This window comes from Penicillium arizonense (genome assembly GCF_001773325.1).
Source record: "Penicillium arizonense strain CBS 141311 chromosome Unknown PENARI_contig005, whole genome shotgun sequence".
NCBI lineage: Eukaryota > Fungi > Ascomycota > Eurotiomycetes > Eurotiales > Aspergillaceae > Penicillium > Penicillium arizonense.
The window spans coordinates 12157-36212 of record NW_019173282.1 but is presented as its reverse complement, the minus strand read 5'-3'; the positions used below and the strand labels follow the sequence as shown (position 1 = coordinate 36212).

The 24056-nt window shown below is 48.3% G+C and overlaps 11 protein-coding genes across 11 annotated transcripts, besides 2 other annotated features; 6 read left to right on the top strand and 5 right to left on the bottom strand.

Moving 5' to 3' along the window:
- Positions 1-1252: 1252 nt before the first annotated feature.
- Positions 1253-3381, bottom strand: PENARI_c005G04595 (60S ribosomal eL42 domain-containing protein; the record flags this gene model as incomplete). The annotated part of the gene is made up of 7 exons (XM_022629719.1): positions 1253-1292; positions 1352-1536; positions 1607-1699; positions 2184-2358; positions 2480-3023; positions 3073-3290; positions 3371-3381. 7 exons carry the CDS (start codon positions 3379-3381, stop codon positions 1253-1255), a joined length of 1266 nt encoding a protein of 421 aa, XP_022490073.1.
- Positions 3382-4035: 654 nt separating this feature from the next.
- PENARI_c005G04067 (NEDD8 family protein RUB1) lies at positions 4036-4622 on the top strand (the record flags this gene model as incomplete). The annotated part of the gene is made up of 4 exons (XM_022629691.1): positions 4036-4046; positions 4151-4205; positions 4348-4430; positions 4529-4622. 4 exons carry the CDS (start codon positions 4036-4038, stop codon positions 4620-4622), a joined length of 243 nt encoding a protein of 80 aa, XP_022490304.1.
- A 1048-nt stretch (positions 4623-5670) lies between these two features.
- PENARI_c005G08766 (elongin A domain-containing protein) lies at positions 5671-6932 on the bottom strand (the record flags this gene model as incomplete). Its single annotated transcript, XM_022629914.1, has 3 exons — positions 5671-6591; positions 6654-6730; positions 6911-6932. 3 exons carry the CDS (start codon positions 6930-6932, stop codon positions 5671-5673), a joined length of 1020 nt encoding a protein of 339 aa, XP_022490407.1.
- Positions 6933-7557: 625 nt separating this feature from the next.
- Positions 7558-8048, top strand: PENARI_c005G08118 (putative tubulin-specific chaperone Rbl2; the record flags this gene model as incomplete). The annotated part of the gene is made up of 3 exons (XM_022629884.1): positions 7558-7725; positions 7808-7894; positions 7947-8048. 3 exons carry the CDS (start codon positions 7558-7560, stop codon positions 8046-8048), a joined length of 357 nt encoding a protein of 118 aa, XP_022490423.1.
- Positions 8049-8188: 140 nt separating this feature from the next.
- Positions 8189-9254, bottom strand: PENARI_c005G01867 (uncharacterized protein; the record flags this gene model as incomplete). Its single annotated transcript, XM_022629598.1, has 2 exons — positions 8189-9162; positions 9233-9254. 2 exons carry the CDS (start codon positions 9252-9254, stop codon positions 8189-8191), a joined length of 996 nt encoding a protein of 331 aa, XP_022490171.1.
- A 460-nt stretch (positions 9255-9714) lies between these two features.
- Positions 9715-10881, top strand: PENARI_c005G00228 (uncharacterized protein; the record flags this gene model as incomplete). The annotated part of the gene is made up of 1 exon (XM_022629528.1): positions 9715-10881. The coding sequence occupies one exon, from the start codon at positions 9715-9717 to the stop codon at positions 10879-10881; it is 1167 nt and encodes a 388-aa protein (XP_022490588.1).
- Positions 10882-11574: 693 nt separating this feature from the next.
- Positions 11575-11635: a sequence feature (Short protein (PENARI_c005G07422, OGE54705.1) was converted to a misc_feature.).
- Positions 11636-11693: 58 nt separating this feature from the next.
- Positions 11694-11698: a sequence feature (Short protein (PENARI_c005G07422, OGE54705.1) was converted to a misc_feature.).
- A 945-nt stretch (positions 11699-12643) lies between these two features.
- Positions 12644-13699, top strand: PENARI_c005G01394 (uncharacterized protein; the record flags this gene model as incomplete). Its single annotated transcript, XM_022629579.1, has 1 exon — positions 12644-13699. The coding sequence occupies one exon, from the start codon at positions 12644-12646 to the stop codon at positions 13697-13699; it is 1056 nt and encodes a 351-aa protein (XP_022490374.1).
- Positions 13700-14662: 963 nt separating this feature from the next.
- Positions 14663-16944, top strand: PENARI_c005G05453 (putative MFS transporter; the record flags this gene model as incomplete). The annotated part of the gene is made up of 4 exons (XM_022629751.1): positions 14663-14893; positions 15020-15914; positions 15971-16226; positions 16284-16944. 4 exons carry the CDS (start codon positions 14663-14665, stop codon positions 16942-16944), a joined length of 2043 nt encoding a protein of 680 aa, XP_022490278.1.
- Positions 16945-17163: 219 nt separating this feature from the next.
- PENARI_c005G08565 (uncharacterized protein) lies at positions 17164-17339 on the bottom strand (the record flags this gene model as incomplete). Its single annotated transcript, XM_022629907.1, has 2 exons — positions 17164-17269; positions 17317-17339. The coding sequence occupies 2 exons, from the start codon at positions 17337-17339 to the stop codon at positions 17164-17166; spliced, it is 129 nt and encodes a 42-aa protein (XP_022490569.1).
- A 1536-nt stretch (positions 17340-18875) lies between these two features.
- PENARI_c005G08016 (putative C6 transcription factor) lies at positions 18876-21203 on the top strand (the record flags this gene model as incomplete). The annotated part of the gene is made up of 4 exons (XM_022629881.1): positions 18876-18995; positions 19049-19143; positions 19194-19884; positions 19932-21203. The coding sequence occupies 4 exons, from the start codon at positions 18876-18878 to the stop codon at positions 21201-21203; spliced, it is 2178 nt and encodes a 725-aa protein (XP_022490323.1).
- A 528-nt stretch (positions 21204-21731) lies between these two features.
- On the bottom strand, positions 21732-22256 carry PENARI_c005G00195 (uncharacterized protein; the record flags this gene model as incomplete). Its single annotated transcript, XM_022629526.1, has 2 exons — positions 21732-22015; positions 22241-22256. 2 exons carry the CDS (start codon positions 22254-22256, stop codon positions 21732-21734), a joined length of 300 nt encoding a protein of 99 aa, XP_022490592.1.
- Positions 22257-24056: the final 1800 nt, after the last annotated feature.

Genomic DNA, 24056 nt, shown 5'->3' with positions numbered 1-24056 from the left:
AAGTGCAGAAAACAGCAGCAAAGCCACAGCTTATAGAACCCCAGAATTTACCCCAGATATAGAATGATCTGAGCGACCGCCGGGGTACGTCCGATGAGCCGAGGAAGGGGGGCGTCACAGTAGCGAAACAAGCTGGAAAGCAGAGGTCGGAGAAGACCCGAGAGGAAATGATCTGGGGAAGCGGGGAAGTAAATCTTGTATACGAGTCGAGTCTCCACTCAGTCTTCTCGAATCATTTGATTGATGTTGGGGAAGCCTTTTAGCTTTTGTGACATTCTCATTTGGGGGTTTTCATCCCTATCCCCCGGAATGCGTGGGGTTGGATCTACGGAATGGGGGTTTGATAGGGGGATTCTGCTCACTTCCCGTCCAATCGTTTTATGTCGTGAAATGCTCGGATTGCCACTTTGGTTCAAGTCTCGCCCTTCGGTGCTTCTATGTCCGGCTAGAATCTGCACTGATCATTCATTGTTTTCACTGGCGGCTTATCCTGGTTCAAGCCAAGAAAGAGGTTCTGAGTTTTGCAGGCGAATTGTTGCTTAGTGGCGCTCCAAGACCAGGGTTGTAGAGATCGGGGAGGCACCGATGAGTATTCTAGGTTTCCATCTGTTGGACAGGTTGTTGTCACTTTGTTGATTGGGTGTTACTGCATACTGTCCTCTTGTTGAGGGGGCAATAAATCTGAATCTGGGTGCCAGTCGGACGAAAATGGATGTCTGCATAATATGCAGGTGGGACTCATTGACGGGGTGATCCTAGAAACCAAGGATACCGATGGAGAAGGTGGCTTGAGTTCCAATAGAAGGCAGGCATAACGGTCCGTCTATATGGACTTTGAGTGCTAAGGCAGGCGGATCTCCAAAGCAAAGATCCAATTAAACGATGTAGAGGGAGCGACACATCCAAGTCCACCGGCTGTGGGCCCGGTCAGGAGCTTGTGAGGACTTGGCTGGGACTGGAACATCAAACCCGCATGGTCAGAGCACTGTGATAGAGAAACTCTGGGGGAATGCGTCAAGGCCCAACGTGGGGATGGCATGACCACAAAGGTGAATACTACGTGCAGCCACTGGCAGCTCTACAGTGAAACAGAATAATCATTCAATAGACTCGTATCCGGTAGTCATAGATGGTGTTTTTGAATAGTTGAATTCCTATTTCATTTTTCCATTGCCAATGTCATAGATGCTCCGCAGCAGCGGAACACGTTGTGCAATGCAGGAAACCCAGAAGCCGAACAAGGAAATCGCACTTAGAAGACAAGAGCAGCACCCTTGGTCTTCTTGTCACCACTGTAGAAAAAGTCACGTCAGCATTGAACAGCCAGTCCAGATCATGGGGATCAACATACCCCAGCTCGAAGTGCTTGCAGCGCTTCAGGGCGAGCTGCTTCTTGGTCTTGCAAGAAGTGCACTCAAGACGCAGAACAACCTTCTTGGTGGTCTTGGCCTTCTTGTGGAAGACGGGCTTGGTCTGACCACCGTAACCACTCTGCTTCCGGTCGTAACGGCGCTTACCCTGGGCGAAGAGGGAGGCCTATTTTCACAAAAGATTCGAATCAGCAAATTGGCTCGTGAGTGTCGGTCGGTGTGGTGAGGGCACGTACCTTGCCAGCCTTGTACTGGGTGACCTTGTGCTGGGTGTGCTTGTGGCAGTCCTTGGACTTGCAGTACGTCCGGCGGGTTTTGGGGATGTTGACCTGTACGGAGATTTAATGAGCATTTGTTTTTGGTATAATTGTGCGAATGAGAGGATGTCAGGTTCGTGTTCGAAGTCCGATTCGAAATTCGTGCGGTCACGGAGATATCAGTCGTTTTTCTGATCAAGTCGCGTATTCATCGTAGAGCGGGCGTAGTGGGCAGGCAAAAGATTCGAAGAACCAAATTGTGCACCATTTCAACCGGCTTCTGGATCCCTCAGTCCCATCATGAAATGTTGTTTCGGGGTTTCGCCACCCCTGTTCACTTCAACGTCGACTTCCTGAATCATCCTGCAGAATTTCGGTAAAAAGCAGATGTCTGGGTGGCGGGTGGTGTAGCACTTCGCGATGGTCGGTGGTCTTGACGATTTCGAGCTTGGCCGCACAGTTGGGCCGCACAGTTGAATCACGCACAATATCTCCGGCGGGAACTTCGAAGGACTTCGGAACAGAGTATGACATTATCCAGAAGGGTATTCCTTACCATTTTGACTGACTTGGCCGGATAGCTGGGTGGTGGTCGTTGGATTGTCGCTTGTCGGAGGAGAGCAAGATCGATTGTTGGGTTGTGGGATTGTGCTCGCTTAGGCCCTATCGGGTTGGCGCTAGCCGCTTTGGGTAAATCGCCAAGTGGTGCTGAGTCATTATGCCCTTGTTGCCTGAGGCATACTTGACATCATTTTTCAAAGTTGATTGAAGTAGCTGTTTGTCTACATGCGTCTATGTGTGTCTTTCTATGGAAACCCCTCTCCAATTGCGACACTGTCTCCTTTCCCGTACCACGTCCGACCTTTCATCAAGTCCAGCCCCTTCTCATGCCCAATCACCCATTCTGCATTGAACGCATTCTCACTCGAGTCAAGCTTCTCATTGATGTCGTCGATCTTGGAAACGAGGTTTGCAGCATACGTCCCAGTTGTCCTCGGGTCCTCTTGCGAACCATCAGTCCGAACAAAACGAGCAATAGTGATATGTGCAGATGGGAGCGTATATCGAGCTGCGATTGAACAGCCAGAACGAGTCACGATATCGTAGAGATCGCGCCGCAGGTGGTGATACGTAAATGTATCATCTTTTCCACTATACGGGCTAATTTCCTCGTCGCCAGCTGCTGGAAGAAAGCTCAAAGCAATAGCAGAAGTATCAATGCTGACTATTGGCTTGACTAGTCGGGCCCGGTGGGTAAGGGTGTAGTTTATCAGCTCTTGGAGAGACCCACTCTGCTCAAGAGAAGAGCAGATCTCATCAACATCAGATCCTGTCAGTTCAGATCTAATTTCGAGTGTAGTCATGTGCAGATAATCTGATGGGACAAGCCAGAGGCCTAAAGGCAGTTAGTATGCTGCCTGTGGGGGGTCATAGACAACCATTACCTGGTCCAGCTAAGGGAGCAACCTCCTGCTGGATATTGTAGACCAAGTCTCGGATATGCTGCGGTGGACGTGCCCAGAAGGCAATATTATGTCTTGGATCGACGAAGCCTGTCAATCCTTTCTCTGCTTCAAGAACCTGGCGAAGGATTTCGTCGTCTTTCCACTCACGAAATCCAGGTTGCAGGAGCTGGGTCCGGAAGACGGCATTCCTGTTTGATCTATGAACGGTATAGGCAATTTGCAATTGGTTCTGGTTGGTTGGTTACTGCTTCGTTGTTGAAGAGTGACTCGGACTTACTGGATCATCATTGTGCTGATCGATTAAACCCTGGAATGGATTTGGAGGCGCAAATGGCACCGATTCATTGTTCATCTTTTTCAATATTTTGAGTCGACTTTGACTTGATTTGACTGTTGATGCCGAGCTGTTTCAGCGGGGTAGTCGGGGTAGAAAAGTCAGCGGGCGACAACCGAGCGGTCGAAGTATACAGAACAGTAAGTCAATATGGTCGTTTTTTCAGTCAGGCAAATGGTTAAGGATGAGATTATAGAGATACAATGTTTCTTTGACTATCGAGTTGGAATCTACATTTCGGTACTTGAAGTTTATGGTGGTAGTTAGTAGTATGCGTTAAGATATATATTGCTAGAATCCGGGGAAGCTGTTGTGCAAACAAGGTTTTCCGGAATATCGCTACTAAAACGAGACCATTCTTATAACTACAATATTAGACTAACACTTCACAAGCCAGATATGATAATTGTACCTAATAATCAATTTGCACGCAAACAATCTCGAATGTGAGGCTCTGACACAATCAGGCCACAAGGCCACAAGCCCCACCAAACCCCCACCGACTCACATCTTCTCTCCGAACTCACCAGCTTGTCCGTACCTCCAACTTAAACTAGCCACTCCTCTACATTTCCTCTCCAAATCACAAAACCACCCACGCTTTCAAAATGTTGATCAAGTACGTTATCTGGCTCTGGCACAAGCCCGTTCCCAATGCGTTATCGCATGACCCCAACACAAAGACCACCGCAAAGCACCGCGCTAACATTCCATGTTAACTAGAGTCCGCACACTCACAGGCAAGGAGATCGATCTCGACATCGAGCCTGACTACAAGGTACGCCACTTCCCCAGCACGAACGCGTTTCGGCCTCCCGCGCACGGGATCTGTCCCTACCCGCGATTCGGTAGACCTACAAAGAAATATCTGCACGTTCACCTATTATTGCGCTTATACTGATGTGAACGGCTTCATGCAGGTCTCCCGGATAAAGGAGCGTGTCGAGGAGCGCGAGGGTATCCCCCCTGTCCAGCAACGACTTATCTTCGGCGGCAAGCAGATGTAAGACACCATACCCGGAGAGTGAAACTGCACTTTCCGAGTTTCCTTTTTGCTCTTCTATGGAAACAAGAACATATCTAATAATTGTTTATCTACAGGGCGGATGACAAGACAGCCGCAGAATACAACCTCGAGGGTGGAGCCACACTCCATCTCGTGCTTGCCCTCCGTGGAGGATGTGATGCCCTTTGAACCGTCCTGCATTTCTTTTTAGATACCATACTCTTTTACAGCAATGAGATTACGTTGAGGAAAAATCGTGCACTACACATGGAGCCCTTAGCTGAGGACTATCTTTGACAGATGCACTGCTGAAGTTTGCGCTTGACTGACAATAATATGCATACTCGACGTCCTCGATAAGTTTGTTTGGTTAATATTATCATTGGTTATGCGATGACATCTCAGGTCAGACTTGGCTGCCATACTCACTAGGTTCAACCTTTCCCATTTCAAACACGGCCTATGTTGACCCGCTGTAGAGTGGAGAAAAACGATGGAACCTAGCTTGCAACCGAAGAGATGGAGTTCGTGACGAGCTGGACCCGCTCCCCATGAGTGTAATGAAGTCACAAAATTTCATACTTCACCTAAGCAAGTTCCAAGATGTCTACATTACTGTGTCGTATCTCTACCGTCGATCACTGGCCAATCTTGGAGCCTATCAAGGATAGATGATAGCATCTGATAGCTACGAAGCCTGAGACTACTGAAGGACGCTACAAAAGAAGACAAACAGAAAACCAGCAGAGAGTAGCATATCAAGCATGTCTGGGATGAAAAAGGATGAGAAGAGGGCGAGGAGGGAAGAAGGATCGAGCTGAAAGATGCCCGCAGCGGGTCTTTTATAGCCATGAATGTGCCTATCTCTAGGGCTGCTCAAGTGGCTGAAGAAGAGAGGCAAGCCTAAGCATGACATCCTAGCCCTTGGTTCTGGTATCTCTATCGACCTAAAGTAAGACAAGTAACCCATGAAGGTAAAGTTAATTTATAGACTACGAACGAAAGGAGTGAAAGGTAAGCGAGCGTCAAGTGAGGCGAACTTGTCGCCAATCTGATATTCAAGTAAGGTCTCCCCGACCTCGTGGAATGAGAATTTAGAGCCGGAACTCCCCACGCTCCCATATCAAAATGCATGTCCCCCAACGCCATAAATATGCAGATAAAATATACATGAAGGCGCGCCCGCGCACCAAAGCAAAACGCCTCAAGATAAATATAAGGATTTGTGATCCTTAGATCATGACACCCGCTTTCGCTTCGCCGGCATGAAGATGCTCGGCTCTTGGCGTCGACGAATGATGCCCTGACGGAGAGCAGGAGGTCCGGATGACGACGGGCGGGAGGAAGGGGGAGATCCCTGAGATGGGGCGGGTGCCTTGCCGACAGACTGAGGAGGAGAGGCAGGCCGCTTGAGATCAGGCTTCGTCGCGGGAGCCTTCTTGACAGCGGACGACGGAATTGGCTTTCCTGAAGTCAAGACCCGCAGTCGGTCCTCTCCCCGCAGTCGGTCTTCTCTGACTGGGAGCAAGGGGTGCTTAATGGTCGCAGCGGAAGGTTGGCGGGACCCGATCATGGCAGGGTTGGTCTTCATCTTTGATGCTGGTGCATGCTCGGGGCGGCGGTGCTCTTCGACCAGGGATTGGGGGGCACGGGTGACTTGCGAAGCCCGATTATTAAGCTTGTTGCTGGGGATGGATAGCGCGTTGTTGCGCTTCTGTGGCGCAAAGATGCCCTTTTTCTTGGGGAAACCTTCTCGGGGAAGTCTTGGAACATTGAAGACCCAGCCGGCCATGGGTGTCTTTGGGTTGGGTTCGTAGACAGTCTCAACGCCGCCCATCTTGCGGTCCCAGGAGGCATAGCGTTGTTTGGTGGTGGGTCGTGCTCCGGCCATGCGTGCGCTCTTGCCTTGGTCGAGAATCTTGGGGGTGAGACGGGCGCGCTGGTTGGAAATTCCGTCGAGGGCCATCTTCATTCTCTCGGCATCGGCCTCGAGAGATCGCTCGACCTGTGCACCGAGGTCGCAGTACACCTGATACCAATCGTTGGATTCCTCAGGCAGTTCGTACTGGTCCCAACTTGGGATGTCGCGCTTGATGAACTCGATCCATAGCTCTTTGTCGTGTTCAGCGAACTGGGGGGATGCGAGTTCGAGGGCATGCTAAGAGACAAAGAGAGTGTTAGCAAACATTGCGCGCAAGAGCCAGGGGGGGTATGACGTACAAGCTTCTGAGGGTTGTCGACTTTGAGGAGGATGGGACGTGCGAGGGCGTATGGAAGGCTGCCCAAATTATCGAGAACTAGACGGTCCATAAGTGAAGAGGTCAGCAAAAAATTGCTTTGTACTGAGAGTCCGCCCAAAATGCGACCAAAGCGACTGACGCTTAGAAACAGCCAAGCACAGACAGTGACATAGCCACAACTGAGATCAGACCAAATGCGCCAAATATGCGGAGGATTGTCTCCTTATAATAACATACCCTTAACATGACGAATCGCCATGGCGGTAGCCAGCCGGAGGAGAGATGGGGCTGGCATTGCTTTATGACGGAAGAGGACTCGACCGAAATGAGCGATGCCGCAAGGGTGGCATAGGAAATGTCGTAATGAACGCAAATGAGACAAAAATGGAGCAGCAGATAAAAGTAAATGAAGATGCGAATATGTGAAGATGTGAAGATGAGAAAGCGAGGATGACCCGCAGTCTTTAATAGCGGATGATCCCCTCAAGGTGGGTGTTTATTGGCTGCCCTTTCTATACGCAATATCGATTCTCTATTCTGTTTCTGTTGTCATTTCTATTAATCTGATGTTCTATAGAAAATAAGCTGTATTGTCCAATCCAAGTCCAACTACGTCAGTCAATGTTAGGATGAATCACCCTCAGATCCTACTGTCGAGCCATTTGGGCGCTGTCCTCGATTTTGATTGGCCGAGAGTAAAAAAGAGCCCCAAAGCAGACCACTCATAGGCCTCCAAAATAATTAATATTCTTTTCTTCTCATCCAATCATTCTGCCAATTTAGCTATCACGTGCACAGCAAACAACACAAACATTACCCCCCATAGCATCATCGAGGGGCATATCAAACATCCGCTGGATCTCCAATTCAGTTCAAAATCGAAAATGGCCCCTCGCTCACAGCTAGAGATTGTCACATCCTCCGTGCTCCGCCTGGTCAAGGAGGAGGCCTCCTACCATAAGGAGCTTCAGCAGCAGACCGAGCGTGTGAAGAAGCTCGAGGCCGAAACTGGTGGCGATGATGAGAACCGCGAGTATACTATTAAGCAGGAGGTATGTACCTCGAGCATTGATTTCAACTGCTCTACTATTATTGCTTATGCCAATTGAATCCTGGATGCTAACACCAATCAAGCATGCGGCACTTGAGGAGACTAGGAAGGTCTTGCCCAGCTTGAAGCAGCAGATTGTCCAGACTGTCTCCAACTTGCAAGCTTTGATCGTAAGTACCAGACTGTGTGCTACTCCATCGGCATCTATTAACTGCTCTATAGACCGAGGAGGGCAAGAAGGGCATGGATAGTAACGTCGAGCACATCACTGCCGCCAAAGAAGCCATTGCCAAAGCTAAGACGGCCGAGCGAGAGATCTCGTAAAGGAAAAAGCCTACACGAATTACCAAAACAAAATACCCAGATGAAAGCTTCCAAATATCAATGAATGTAAATTAAAACATGCTCAACGCCCCGGCCCACCCAAACTCCTTGCTAGTAATGTATATGCAGAACAAAATGCACTAGGTGGTATCCATCTTCTCATTGTACATGTCATCAGGGAGTTCCTCTCCCTCCTCGAGTTCCGATAGCTGGCCCTCAGAGTCTGCAGAGACCTCGCCTTCATCGATCATGTCGGCATCGTCGGCCCCATCACCCTGTGCACTGGTGACCTGTCGTAGAGGCGACGCAGCACCCGTAGTACCAGTCTTGTCAATCTGCAGGGCAGATGGCCGACTACCTTCATCCTGGCTGTTCTGCGATGGGGTCAAGACATCACTGTCCGGGCCGGGGGTATTCGCATTGCTGATTTTGCCCTTAGACGTAAGATCGCCCTCGTCGTTATCCTCGCCCTCTTGCATACCTTCCCGGCGCTCGACCTCCTCCTTCTCATCGCGGATCAGGCGGCGGAGCTGCATGCCCTCCTCGACAATACGTCCGAACTGCTCGCGTCGCTCAGCCCACGTCTTGGCGTAATCCTTGCTCTCCTTCTCCAGGTCTGAGATCTCCATCCGCAACTTCTGAAGGTTCGACTGCTGGTCTTCGCGCGGCTTGAGCAGGCGGTTACTTGTAATCTTATCCGCCAGCTCATCGTAGGTCTTCCGCAGGGAGAGGAGTCTCTGTGCCTCTTCAAGCTGACTCCGGAGGTCGGCGGTGCTCTCCCGGACAGATTGCATTGTCGACAAGATCTGGACCCGCTCGGTGGCGTAGCGCTTGCGTTCATGCTCGTTGCTGGTCAAGAGGAACTGGACGCGCGCAATGCTGCCCTCGAAGGCGGCAAAGTCGAGTGAGACATCCTCGCGGAAGTGGCGCCATTCATCGAGCTTTTTCTGTTTTTCCGTTTCGATGGTTGGGTCGGCGTCGGTGTCTTCGGGCGGAGGAGTGAGAGGGAGCGAGGCTTGCGTTATAATGAGGGATTCGGGGTTTAGGAGGCGCTTTGAGATGCGCTTGAATGGTTTTTCTTCGACATTTAAGAGGCGCGACTTGTGGAGGGCATCTGCGATCGGGAATGTTAGCTTTGAGCTGAGAAGACAAGCTGGAGGAGACTGGACCTTCTTCTGGCTGACCCAGAAGGCCGTAGGAAGACATTTTGGTGATCTAATTGTAGTGTTTGATCTCAAGAAGCTCACAATTGAAGATCTAGAAGGTAAAAAGACCGCGGTCGTTCTACGCGGCTTCAAGTGTCGATCGTGCAGGGAGATGAAAAGTGAAGCCGAGCGGTCTGGCACTTTTGACTCCGCCTTCTATTGATCTGATTGTTGCGATTTCCCAACGATCGACTTTCACTACGCAGACAATTGTTCTTTGTTTTTATAATTCGGTCTTGTCTACGGGCCCTTAGCGGCTGATTGATGCTCAAACGGCGAATACGCAGACTGACCGGGTGCGTGCTTGGGATCACGCCGTTCTCCGCATTTCATCTTCCACCTTGTTAAGCTCGACCGAAGCCACAACCAGTGCTCCGTGACCTAATGGGGCTTGTCGCTCAGTCTGCGACTGCGGTACCAGTTGCCTTATTTGCGCCTTCTATACTTGCTCTAGCCTCACTATGACGGAGATGTACTCGGGGCTCCATGTGGGCCAGCGATTCTCCTCGCTGGAGGAATTCAAAACAGTGATACGGAGCATATCAGTCAGACAACACTGGGAGCTTCGTGTAGTTAGGAGTAATAAGAAGAGCGTGGTGATCGGTTGTCGATCATCGGCCAATTGCTTCTTCCGCGTCGTTTGTCGGTCCAACAAGAACGCGACCTACATCACCAGTCTCCAGGATAGCCATAGCTGTCCCCGTGGTGCAGTGTCTCCTTCGGCTACACCTGCTCGCTCTGAAGCTTCCCATGTACGGTTCTTGCTGAGTGAGATCCCTAAATTGTTCGATATGAAATCGAAAATCAAAGCTCAAGATGTCGTGGATGCTGTGAAACGCTACCATGGATATGACATCTCGATGCGCCAGGCACAGCGCGCACTTACCAAGCTTCAGCCACGGCACACCAATAGCCAGGGCGAGCAGTCGCTTGATCTTGATATGAGTGCTGGAGAACCGCAGTCTCCAGAGCAATCTCCCTCAGAATCTCAGGGAGAAGTGGCACAAGCCTTCAGAGAGATGTCTGAGAATCGGTGGCTTCCAGATAATCTTCCTTCACTGATTGACGATGGAAACATCCAACCGAATGAAGCATCAAGCAACAACTTACCTGCTCCACCGTCTGGCCAACAAGCTCTGCCACCGCCACCCACGGTGCAGCATCCTCATATCGCCAATCCGCCTTTACTCCCCCAAAATACACACCCAATGGATCTATCACAACCAGGAGCTGGGTACCAGACCACTGCCTCCTTGCCAGTAGCAGTAGCTGAGCCCCCCAAAAACCAGCCCTACACTCAGCGCAATGATCACACTGCAATCCCCCAAATGACTCTTACAAACTTCAAAATTGAGTTTACCTGCACTACCTGCGGGTCACTGAATCAAAGCTTCTTTCCAAATCAGGGCAACGTTACCGGTGCCAACTATATGCCTCACCACGCTGTACCAAACCCCGGTCACGTCACGCGACACCCTGTGCCCACTCCCCAGAACGGAGTAGGTAATAATAATAACACAGTCGGTGAAGATGCAGCGTATGATGTTAATGCCGCTACCACACCGACCATCCAGAATGCCTGGGCTGCTGGTGGCCTAGGAGTTCCCATTGGACCGGCGCACACCTAACATATCACATACAGAGGACGATGCTAAAGGTGAAATGACGTGGCCGAGAACGGGAGATGCGGTTGATGAAAATTCCTTGCTACATTGCAGCCCGCGTTGACAGGAGGGCCAGCTGACATATACCTCGCTATGCAAGATCATGCACGATAAGCACTGTCTTAATGTCTGATTTATTGTCTTTTTACAAATATAAGGAGGCGTTGAAGTTACGGTGGTTGATGCCCGCTTCTGAGTATGCAGTTATGCCTCAATGCCTACTAGACTTTTCCAGGATCTTTAGCCAGTTTATATCGTCACATTACACCACAACGGTATGTGACGGTAAACTGGGTGCCGAAAACGGCTTAGTTTGACGCCATTTTAAGCGTCCTATTTACGTGTGATAATATCTTGGCATCAATCAAAGGGACGAACCTAAGGCTATCGATGGCATGTCGAAGTTAACCTTGGGTCTGGTGAGTTCCCAAACATGTTATTTACGCCATGGTAATTGTTTCAAAAGTGTGACAAGGCTAATTTCGCATATAACTAGGAGAGCATAATGTCTCTATGTCAAAGACGGAGAGGGCGCAGACATCATGGTTCCAGTGAAGTTCGAATCTGGATTTAGAGGTGGCGCAGGCATGGTGGTAACTTAATGGGAACATGAAAGCCGAAATTGCCAACTAGAGTGTCCTAACTAATTTATACAATATGTCTTCGCTCCGACACAACAGAGCCCAACAAGTGCTTATGACCACTCCCCACGCTTTGCGTATGTGTCCCTATCAAAAAAATCCGACAAGATAAAGCGATCCCATGGTAAACAGAAGCGTAGGGAGGGCAATATTTCCCCAGTTCACTAAGCTCCAAAATCGTGGGTTGCGCAGTACGGCAGCACCCATACACCACGTCGTAACTCCTAAGTGTCCTAGGTCACCCCACCAAAGGGCTGTTATCAATGCACGGACTGCCTTAGTATCCGTTGTTGAAGAGAAGACGTAGAGTTCAATAACGGCAATCAGGAGGAAGAGATTGCTAAGTTGGAATGTAAGGATTTGTTCGGTTGGCAGCAGACGATGCCGTGGTGTGTGCTTTGACTGGGTAAACACGTAGTATGATGGGAAGATAGAGGTCGTTGCGAAAGTAACAATAAGCAGCGTGGGTTCAACGAAGCAGAAGAAATAGCGGGGAATTGTAGGGAGCAGAGATGCCATTATGGGCTTTTGCGGCTGTAAATGAGCTGATAAAAGGCAGGAAAGACGGAGGCTAGGACCAAGGACACCGTTTCTGGATATAGTTTGTTTTATACTCATTCATTTCATTAGCTTATTGTCTACCGGTACTGAGTTCTAGTTATGAGATTATCAGATTCTCTCTCCACTCCCGCGAGTGCGTTCGGCGGGTGGATTAGCATTTGACGCCCCTTACACGGACTTGGGCATATGGTGAAACTCCCCTCTGGGCAGTGGCTCCCGCGGGTTCCGACGACTTGGTTCCAAGCGCCCCAGTCTGGGGAGCGGCTCCCGCGGGTTCCGGCGACTTGGTGCCATGCGCCAAGATGGTCAAGCAATCCGATGGCTAATGTATAAATGGGCAAGAATTCAAGGACAACAAGACTGCCGGGCTCGCGTATAGGAATGAAACAAGAGACGTGGGAATCGCCACATCTGCTACTCCTGACAATTTATAACCCTATACATAACATCTCTGCACCTTTTATACAATCTGTTTTCGGTGTCCTCGTCGTTATCAAACACTACCCAACGCAAAGAAGTCAAACATGCCTACCCTAGCCATTGCTGGAGGAACATCTGCCAGCCTTGGCCGCGCCATTATCACCGCCGTCATCTCTTCTGAGCAAAGTTTCTGGAACATAGTGATTCTCTCACGCAACATGAGTGCTCCCCTCTGGCTCCGCGCCATCGACAAAGACGGAACGCGTGCCCAGATTTATGCGATCAATTATCATTCCGTCGACTCCCTTGCAGCCGCCTTGAAAGGTGTCCACACCGTTGTTTCTGTTACATCGGCTGTGGATGGGTCCCAGGCAAAAATACAAATCAACTTGCTGGAGGCCGCGGTCAAAGCTGGCTGCAAGCGCTTCGCGCCAGCGCAATGGGGCTTTGGGCCATTGGGGTCGGAGAACATCTCCGTTCTCAAGTGGGCAAATGAGGGTGTGTGGGATGCGTGCGTGAAGCACAAGGACAAAATCGAGTCTGCCAAGTTTAACATCGGGTCCTTTATGAATTACATCGGCCACGGAATGTACCCAATTCCATCGCCAACGAGTAACGAGGAAACGATGCTTCGACAGTTGGCAGCTGGGAAAGGTTACGCCACTGGCGAAGACGAAGCGTGCCAGGGTCTGCAGCGGCAAGGAGATCTGAAAGATGACTCCGGAGCATTTCTCGTTGGGCTGAGAAATGGAGTTGCCGAGCTACCTCAGACCGAGGACGGCCGGTGGCCGCGGATCAGCATGACATCTCTGAGAGACGTGGGCCGATTTATGGCGGCGTCTCTAGACTTGCCAGAGTGGGAGGAAGACATGACTATGGTCGGAGATACTCTCACTATGGGCGAGCTGCTGGCCCATGCAGAAGCTGTAACGGGGAAGAAGTTCCAGGTCGATGTAATCAAGCCTAGGGATCTTGAAATGAAGCTCGGAGAGACCGTACAGGACGACTTCATGGGCCTGATGTGGGCTGAATTCAAATTAGCCTATACCCGGGATCTTGAAGATGAGGTAGTTCTGCAGCCTGTGGTGAATAGACTCTGCCCTACTGTTATTCCTATGTCAGCGCGGCAGTACATGGAAAACTACTGGAGCAACGTCTAATGTGTTGAGTGTGGCAGAACACCTTCACACTAATGTGATGCAAAGCTGGAAAATTGCCGAGAGGACTTACAGTGGGCGTGGTTTTGTAACTAAGAAACGCAAATTATTGAGTTTCGATTTGCCTTAGTCTTGGAGAAGGAAACTGCACGATCACTGAAAGTAAATTGTGAAGAAAGTCGGAATTGACCCGATGTCAAACATGGCTTTGTTAATACAACCTTGTTGTACTGGGGCGACTCCATGGGTAAGGTGAGACGACATTCTGTGAATGAGATAGGCGGCTAGGTCACATTTCGCGCTTACGCGAGTATTTATTATCCAGGAGATACAGGCCGAACAGTCCAATGAGAATTGTGTACTTATGAAGGAATACGCATGCACTGCACAAACTGCAGAACTAATGGACGGTTTGCCCCCTCTAGGTAGACTCTCGCTTTCATGACTGAAACAGCCGCGCGATTGAGATGTGCTAGACCCAGGGCTGTCAATTCATACCTTTGTCGTGCGACGAATTAGTATCGAAATATCCAACGGTCATGGAAAGACGTGATACTAACTGCAATCATGTATATTTCAATTAGAACAATCTAGCGGCCCCAATTCCCAAGTGACCACCAAGGAGCAAATTACCACGAGTTGTTGTTCACAGTTTGCCAACCAAGATTGAGTCAGTAGGGAGTACTGTAAGTATTTTCGTAAATCTTAACACATACAACTACGAAAAGCCAGCATAGCTGCGCAGTCCCTCTTCTATTCATTGCATTTCATTTAGCCTAAATTACTGATGCTTCTGTAGTATATCGGAGGATACTCCGGCGGTCAACACAATAATCGCCGAATCCGGTATATCGGACCGTGGTGCGTCAGCTATCGGAGATCCGATCGGTAGTCCGAGTGGCTGATCCACCGCAAGTCCATTCACCAACCGAAAAGGAAAAGATGACGCGGAATTGAGCCGACATAATGTCTGGATCCATGTCCACCGGCGCAGTCTTGGGCCAAAATGGCAGCCGACCACAAGACTTTTTAGCGTGTCGGACCTACATCCGACGCAACACCCGCACAGCGGCGCTCAACCTCCAATCGACAGCTAGCACTCAGTCGCCGATGGATCGAAGGGGACTAAATCCTGCTTCCAGGGAAAATTTTTATTATCGATCCAATGACTCTTATATGACACTCTGCCACCGTGGGGTTAGCCATTTCGTCAAACAACATTCGGCATATATGCATAGGAGCCCACATCAAGCATTGTACCTTTAATTCACATTCTTTTGCAAGGGACTCTTCTGCGCCACATTTGACATTCATGGCTATTAGCCAAGCTTTTCGATCATCTTAAAGAAATCCATAGTGGGCCAGCTTGGCGCTGCCATACTTCCAGCTATGAATCGACAACGAGAGGCCGAAAAGGCTCTACATGATCAAACCAACATTCTACCCTTCGGGCAACTTATGGTTGTCTTTACAGGCCTGGCAATCTCATTACTGATTTGCATGGTGGATCAGAACGGTATTAGTGTGACATTACCAACAATTTCACGCGAACTAAATGCCGAGAATACTATCTCATGGGCGGGAACATCGTCGCTGATTGCAAATACCATGTTCACTGTGCTCTATGGTCGATTGTCAGATATATTCGGTCGAAAGATTGTGTACATCTCCGCACTGGTGTTACTGTGTATCGCAGACCTCCTCTGTGGCCTGTCTGTGAACCCGGCTATGTTCTATGTCTTCCGAGGCTTAGCTGGTGTGGCCGGCGGTGGTGTCACCTCTTTGACAATGATTATAGTCTCTGATATTGTTACATTAGAGAAGAGAGGCAAATACCAGGGAATTCTGGGTGCGTCTCTTGGTGTCGGAAATATCATCGGACCATTCCTAGCCGCTGCATTCATCATGCGTTCAACATGGCGTGGCTTTTTCTGGTTGATCTCTCCATTAGCCGCTTGCTCTGCCGTTGTGGGATATTTCCTCATCCCAAACAATGCGCATAAGGATAGCTTCCGCAAAAATATCTCCCGTATTGATTGGTTCGGTATTCTCGCGTCTTCTATTGGGATCATCTTTCTGTTGATTCCCATCTCAGGAGGTGGATCATATTTCCCGTGGGATTCACCGATGGTCATCAGTATGCTGGTGATCGGAGGCTGTGCCTTTATCGCATTTTTGCTCATTGAGTGGAAAGTTGCTACATTGCCGATGCTACCAAGTATGTTTGCCTTCTAAGCTCAACATTAAGAAAACATATCGCTAACTTGAGATTAGTTGTTTTCTTCAAGAACAAAGTCGTCTCTGCAATTTTTGTGCAGAGCTTCCTGTTTGGTGCAGTATACCAAGCAAACCTTTACTATCTTCCGCTCTACTACCAGAATGCCCGTGGCTGGTCACCCATTGTCTCTGCTGCCATGACGAGTCCTATGGTTGCTGCCCAATCGATTTTCTCTATCACATCAGGGCAATACATCTCACGCATGAAGCGATATGGAGAAATTATCTGGATTGGATTTGGCTTGTGGACCTTGTAAGTTAAAAAAATCTCAACTCTTTGGTGTCTGGATACTGACTTTAGATTTGATAGGGGCTCGGGGTTAATGCTGTTATTTGGCAACCACACCCATCCCGCTGTAATTGCAGTCATAGTGGCAATCATGGGTAGCGGGATCGGCTTCACCTTTCAACCCACCCTGGTCGCCTTGCAAGCCCATTGCACAAAGTCCCAAAGAGCAGTCGTGATAGCGAACCGCAACTTCTTCCGTTGCATGGGAGGTGCTTGCGGTCTCGCAGTATCGGCTGCCCTTCTTCAAGCGACCCTTCGATCTAATTTACCAGCAACCTTCGCATACTTGGCAGATTCATCGTACTCGCTTCCTTCGAAATCGAATCTCAGTGCTGTTGAATGGGCTCAGATATTGCTGGCTTATAGCAAGGCATCTCATTCAGTCTTTATTCTGCAGGTCCCGCTTATTGGTATTTGTTTCCTGGCATGTATCTTCATACGTGACAGAGGCTTGGAACGGCCCAAGGAACCAGAAGAGATCGAGGAAGAAAAGAGGAAAGCCCAAGCGGAGAGGGATGCCGAGGCTGCGATTCCTGAGCAGCCCTCGGAGGAAAATGCCCATCACCAGATATCCGACCAGATTGAAAAGCGTCCTTCTATGTCAACACTTGCCGAATCATCGATGCCACCTTCCCGTGCGGAACCAAATCTTGAAGGACATGAAAAGAAGCAGGAGCATTGAAGCGCCCGAGAGACGCAACCAGACAGGAAGTAGCGATCTTGCTTTATTTTGCTTTTCATTATTTGCATCTCATTATGTCTGCATTTGCCTTTTTGCATGCCTGGCGTATGATACCAAAACACCTTGCATTAGATATGCATTACTATATTAATTGAATCAAAGCAGACTTGACATCGGTAATTATCTAGATCTGGATACACTTATGAATCGTACAAAGACTCAACAGTTCTCATCGTCCTTCTCTTTCCTGGGCTTTACCAGTAACTTCCATGGGCGGTTGAAGTAGGTCTGCCCAGAGCTGCTGAAATTGAACGTGGAAATCTGGCTATAAATGGTTAGCCGTGCCGGAAGTTTGGAACATCTGATACATACCAAGACATCAGTAAGCCTAACATAGTGTTTCAAAGGTATATCGTCCTCCGTGTAACCTTCTCTGAGTCCATTAAAAATTCTCTTCGCCGTTTCATTCGAAGGACTCGGGTCTCCAGAATCGTCAAATTGGAGTCCAAGCGGTCTTTTAGTTACAAGCAGCCTCAGTCGCAGTACCAAACTTAGTAACTCCGATAGGTCCTCCCAAGAAATGCGCGACCGGCTCCTTATAGACTCCCCAAGTAGCCTCCGCACAACAGGATCGAGCTGGTCTTCCCAGGGACCGCAGTGCATCTGAAAAGGCGCAATTATTTTCAGAACGTCCATTGTATCATCGACGGCTGGATCGAATTTTGCCACGAACTCAGGACTCTTTTCATCGATTCTCTCTGTAGACCCAATGCTTCTTATAATCCGTTGCAAATTGGCTTGGGGGATATAGCTCTCATCGCATCGCCAGTGGAAGCCTTCGTTGTCCACCATTCCCAGAAGATCGGTACCTCGAGCAACTAGTAGCGTTACGGCTCGTTGAAATGCGTCATAATCAACCATGTCATTGGATGCATGACGTGGAAAAGGGTAAAATGCATAGAAATGGAAGCATCTCCATAAGAGTTGAAGCGAAGCCTTTGAGGGAATAAAGCCAGGATGTGAACTTTCTATGTGTTTTCGAAGACTTTCATCATTCCAATCTAGATTTATAGTTACAGTCAGTAATATTATTGAGCTTCATGGAGCTACTGATCACAACTTACACTTTTGACCAGAGCCGTAAGAACACGCGTCAAATGTAGCACCCAAATCTTTAACGTAGCTCGACCTTGACTTTAAGCTTTCTTGAAGATCTCTTAAAACAGATTCTGTGTTCAGATTCGACTAGTCAGCCTCGTTTTCTCATATCTTAAATGTCGAGAGAATGGTTGCCGCTGACCTTGGGTAGCTTCATTCAGATATTGTTTCACTCTCCGTTCATGAGGTGCTTGTACAATCTTCTGCACAACCTCCCCCAACATCTCAAGTAGCACTTCCCACATGCCGTATCCTTTTAGAATATAATAGGAGCCGGTGTCCTTTAATTCCTCGAAGAAGATTAACGTTGAAGCCTAGGAATGTTGCCACGTGGGATATCACTACTCTTACTCCCGAAAAAGCCCCGAGGAATCAAGCTTAGAGCTCTTTGGAGAAAGTTCCCGACTTAGAATGGTAACAATATGTTCTGTTTGATATCTGGCTTGACTTGCGATGAAATGCGAGTGAGTCAGACTGCACACTGCGACCTTTTTGATAACTACTTGGAATAGCGGTGCGAGGTGAAAATTCTCGGCGTTTGAATGGATGGAGGTTGAGCAAAGAATAGGCAGTAAAAAAGGTATAAAACTAGAGTGGAAGCAATGTAATAAGCAACATAGTCGCATTGTGCCGTTGCTGTCCTCAGAGCCTTGGGTTGTCTTGGCGTTCGGATCTAACCGCATCTTCTCTAATGCAACCTCACCTCACACGAACATAGGCGTCCCCTGCCAGGAGCCTTGAACTTCAGAACTCAATAGTTCAGAAAATGCGAAATGTATGCCCTTGGGCATAGCCCCGAGTCTTCACGGCAGGCCAGTCCTGCATCGCGAGATCATAACCCGCGGAAGCGCGGTAGGACAGCATGCACTCGATGCAAGACACGGAAGCAGAAAGTGAGTTTCAGACGGCATTTTTGCTAGGAATATATTGTCTTACGTTACACCAGTGCGACAATGAATATCCGACATGCTCCAACTGCCTGAAGGCGGGGGCCGCGTGCGACAAGTCCAGCGTGCGAGAGGACAGTGACGGCCAGAATGAGTAAGTCTCCGGTGTCTAGAGTGGCAGAAAATCCCTAATTAGTAATGTAGTTATACTCGCGTTCTGGAAGAACGTGTGGCATTCCTGGAGCGCAGACTTAACCAATCGAAGCCAGCAATTCCAGATCCAAATGCTGCCAGTATGACTGCTGCACCTTCGCTGCTCTCCCCGCAAGGGAGTCATCCAACGCCACAGACAGCTACTTCGAGCCTTGACAATAATCCCGTTGGGGAAATTGTGGGCCTGCTTGCTCTGAGCTCCTCTGAAGCTCCAGCATACATAGGAGCCAGCTCGGGGGTTTCCCTCGCTAACAATTTGGGGGAGATGGTCCAAACGAGTGTTTGGAACCAGTTTATCTCAAGAATGCAACAGAATCAAACGAACACAAATGCTGGCAGCAACTCTTCTCAAAACACATCAGCCCGAGTACATGGTCCCTCGGAGCAGCCATCCGCTCCTCGGATTCGAGATCAGCTCTTGCCAGCAAATGCTGAGCCACCCACAGACGAAATGGGGGCACGAATTCTGGACACTTATTTTACCCGACTTCATTCGAGATACCCGTTTCTCAATCAGAAGCAAGTCTGGAAAATTCACGAAGATCGATGGCGATTGGCTAAGACCAAACGTGAAGACCTTACTCGGTCCGATCGATTCGCTATTTTCAAGCTCAATCTTATATATGCTATCGGGGCAACGATGCTTCAGTTAAGTGAGAAATATGCATACACAGCACCTGACGTGAGTACTCTTTGGAAGACTAGACGATCTGACGCTTACACCCTCAGCGGTATTATAACACAGCCCTACAGCATGTTCACTCAATGTGCGAAGCGAGATCTATTGATAACATCGAAGCCATGATCCTACTTGTCGTGTACCACCTGCGAACCGCATCCAGTCACGGTATGTGGTATATGATTGGACTTGCTATGCGTACTTCCATCGACCTCGGTCTTCACCGAAAGGCAAATGAGATCAACATGGACCCATTCACCACACAGATGCGCCGAAGGCTTTTCTGGACAGTGTATTACCTTGAAAGAGTGGTTTCAATGTCTCTCGGTCGGCCATTCAGCATCTCCGATCGCCACATTGATCTTGACCTACCACTGGACGTCGATGATGACGTTGAAGATCCGGCAATACTAGCAGCCCCCCAAGACCCAAATAAGACTACTTCCCTCACGTTTGCAATCTACCTCATCAAACTCCGCCGCATCGATTCACGCATCCAACACAAAATCTACCGTGCCGACCGACCTTTATCTTCCCTCCGACCCAAAATGGACCCCTTATATCTCGAACTCGAAGAATGGAAAGAATCAGCCCTCCTACGATTCAGCGGTCCAGATCTCGATTATCCAATGCTCCACTACAACCGAGCTGTACGGCTACTGATCCAGCCCTTCCTTCCTCTCCTCCCAATCACCGACCCATACTACCATATCTGCCTCCGCGCCGCAGGAAACATCTGTCAATCCCACAAACGCCTCCATCAAACCCTAGAATATGGCCACTCCTTCCTTGCCGTACAAACCGTTTTCATGGCAGGGATAACACTCCTATACGCCCTGTGGACACATACAGACCAAGTCTGGTCCGTCCGCATGAGCAACGACATCCGTGCTTGCTCAACGGTGCTCTTCGTCATGGGCGAGCGCGCAGCATGGGTTAAGAAATACCGCGATGCGTTCGAGCTACTTGTTAACGCCGCTATGGAGAAATTGCAGGGTAATGAGACAGCTCGCAATGCCGGAATGGCTGAGTTAATGACTGCCCAGCATGGTATTAACTGGAATACTACTGTCCCCGGCATGTCTGGTAGTGACAAGTTCCCGCCAGTCAATCCGACCAGTTTAGCATCTGATGCCGGGCTTACGCCACAGGTCGGTGCTGCGGATGATTCTGAACACGCGGTTAGGATGGCGTTGCAGTTGGCGCCGTGGATTGATCAGGATGAAAGTGATCCGTTGTGGATGCCGGATTTTGAGACGCTGGAGAATTTGTCCGGAACCTTTTGGAATAATCCTGATACGAGGCTTTTTGATGCCCTGTGAGCTTATCAAGAAGCTGCAAGGGGCCCTCAACAAGACCCTCCAAGAAAGATTACTTTTTCATTTTTGATACTGAAGTTAGTTAACCACTTATTGGCTTGATTTCTAAATGGTCCTGGCAGCCCATGTAGCTGTAGGTATACTAGATATCGGCAAAAACCGTTATCCCGAAGGTCAATTGGATCTGCGGTTGCTATGAAAACTGTGACTACGCTTGGTTAGTTGATTTCGTGGGAGAAAAGCGACCTCAAATCTATTGGCATACCATGAAGTATGAAGAGAGGATATACGTTGGTCTAATTATTTGGTTAAAGATATTCCCCTTGGGAATAAACTAGGGTCCAATTATTGCAGTATGGAGTATGTAGCGGTAGATGTGGGATATAAAATAGTTTCATACACACTTGAGCAGTAATATTAAATGACAGTCTTAAGTTGAATTCGAAATAAACGGATACTAAACAGCCAAGCGCAGGGGTATTTGCTGATTCCCACATACAGGAAAGAAGAATGTCACCCTTCAAACTGGCTTTAAATGACGATACCCTGTACCTGTTTCTTGTCGACATTGTAGTTCTTCCACATAGCAACTGCGGGGAACGCGAGTATGACAATGACGCAGGCCGTGATACACGCATACTTCTGAGTATATGCCCACGCGTGATTGATAGCATCTCTGGTAGCGAAGCCCGGGGGGTAAATCAGCTGCGCTGTGGAGCCGCCAAGGTAGATTGTCGCATAGTGAGCTTTTGTCTCGTCTGGAAGAGCATTGAGCAAAGCCTCGGGGAGTGTGTTGGAGTAGACGGCGATGGCAACTGGGTAAGATTTGTTAACGTATCGATCTGATAATGGATCACTTCCGGTGATGATTTCTGACTATAATTTTCTAGGGTTTATTGGACCAATATTTCCAAAGTACGAGCCTTGACGCGCCTGTAGACTTGCGTGATGAAATAACTACTTTATTGCCTGATATTTCTGACACGTTTTACTCTCGTATGTACTCTTAGTTTCCAATTTAACAGTAAATTATGATTCACCTGATGCATCCTCCATTTTCCAATTTGAAACCTGAATGGGATGAAGCGAACGGCATTTATAACGCATTGGAGGGCGACCTTTCAGGAAGTGTCAATGAGCAATGAGGTTTTGCGAGATGGTATCGATTTTGCATCAGATGTAACAATCCCTCCATCATCTGTCCTTGGCGTCGTCCATCTTCCTCAATACGATCGGTAGCCGACCTATAGAATTTATTAGATTAAGAATAACCTAACCTGGAAGTGATAGCGAGGAACAAACCAAATCAGCGTGCCCAAAAGAAGATTGATCGAATCAGTATGTGATTGAAGTTTGTATCGGTAAGATACCTTTGGACCTTTATAGTCATTTGATGAGGATACAGGACACTTCTCTGCTTCCCGATACTTTGCTGTTGCGTTTTCGAGTTCTTCTAAAGTTCTGCGGCACGAGTGGAGCATGAGCCTCAATTGACCATGAATGTTGCTTGCATCGGAATTGGATGTCGACAATACTGTGAGAGAAGCATTTTGAAGACAACTTAAAGAGCAGTTTAAACCGAATAAGATGTCTTCAAGCTCTCTGAGCCGGCGAGGTGCATCATTCCGACCAGATGTTGCCGCAACCAAGAGTCGGTAAGTTATTTGACTGCAGAGTATAATATCCCCGACTGAGAGACCAAATGACATGGTGAAAACAAAGCAAAATAAATCTCAGATTTTTTAAGAAGCAGTAAAAGATAAAGCAGAAGTGCCGAAAAGAATCAGATATATGTTGGAAGAGATGGGGACTTGCCAAAATTTTCAGGTAGCAAGGCATCCGCCACGCTATTTATACGCTTGTGCCAGGTAGCTCGCTCGTATAGACCTCTACGGACTCTAGGGACGATTCATACGGTTGTTATCGTAGGAATAGTTGGAAGCCGCTTCTGCCCAAGATTCATTTCAATAAGTAAAGCTGAATAGCGACAGCTAAGTTTTATCCACTATGGTGACCGTAAGTCACTTTGAACACTAAGAACTTCTTTCGATACTCAAAGCTATCTGTAAGCTAATGGTCAACGACGCCAAGAACTAAGATATGGTTCTTGCTTATCCATACATCAAAGAATAGAGTAATTGTTAGGTATTTTTTTAGTCTCAATCTCTTCTTTCAACTTAAAATTTGTGACTGGAAGTCTTCTGAGCCACGCGATTGAAGTCTATGTCGAGAGATAATGAGAGTGGAATGCCTAGTATATCCTTTGATATATTTCTTGTAATCCTGGTGGTCCAATGACTGTGAATGATTGTTGCTGCGAACAACCCAACGAACAAGATTCATGTATCCTCAAAAGTTGTCAAGCTTGCCCCGAATACCCGTAAGATTGTAAATTAAAACTAGATCAGGGAAGAGAAACGAAGACCATGCTTTTTCTTTGGAATGATGCTGAATATTGGTAGTAGAGCCATTGTGTTCGGAATACGTTATTGGCTGGCGATACTGGTTCACGAAGCAGAGAGTGTATTACTTCATGGCTTATTTATTACTGAAAATATATACAATTCTCCTGGTTCCATTACGTAGTGTTGCTCTAAGTAGCCTGGCCTTTCTCCAGACTCTGCATCTACACCATATCATAACAAGAGTATTGCATCTATCTCGACTGGCTTTCTGTGCGGCCCGGTTCGTATACCGACTTGGAGAAAAGACTCAACTGTTGGAATGGGCACCAGCGTAAGCCTCGCTGGAATCTCCTTGGTTATTTCATTTTCATTGGCCTCTCAGCTTTCGGTCTTCGGATGTTTATTTTGTATGTGATTGAATCGAGATTGAAGGAAATATAATAAGTAATAA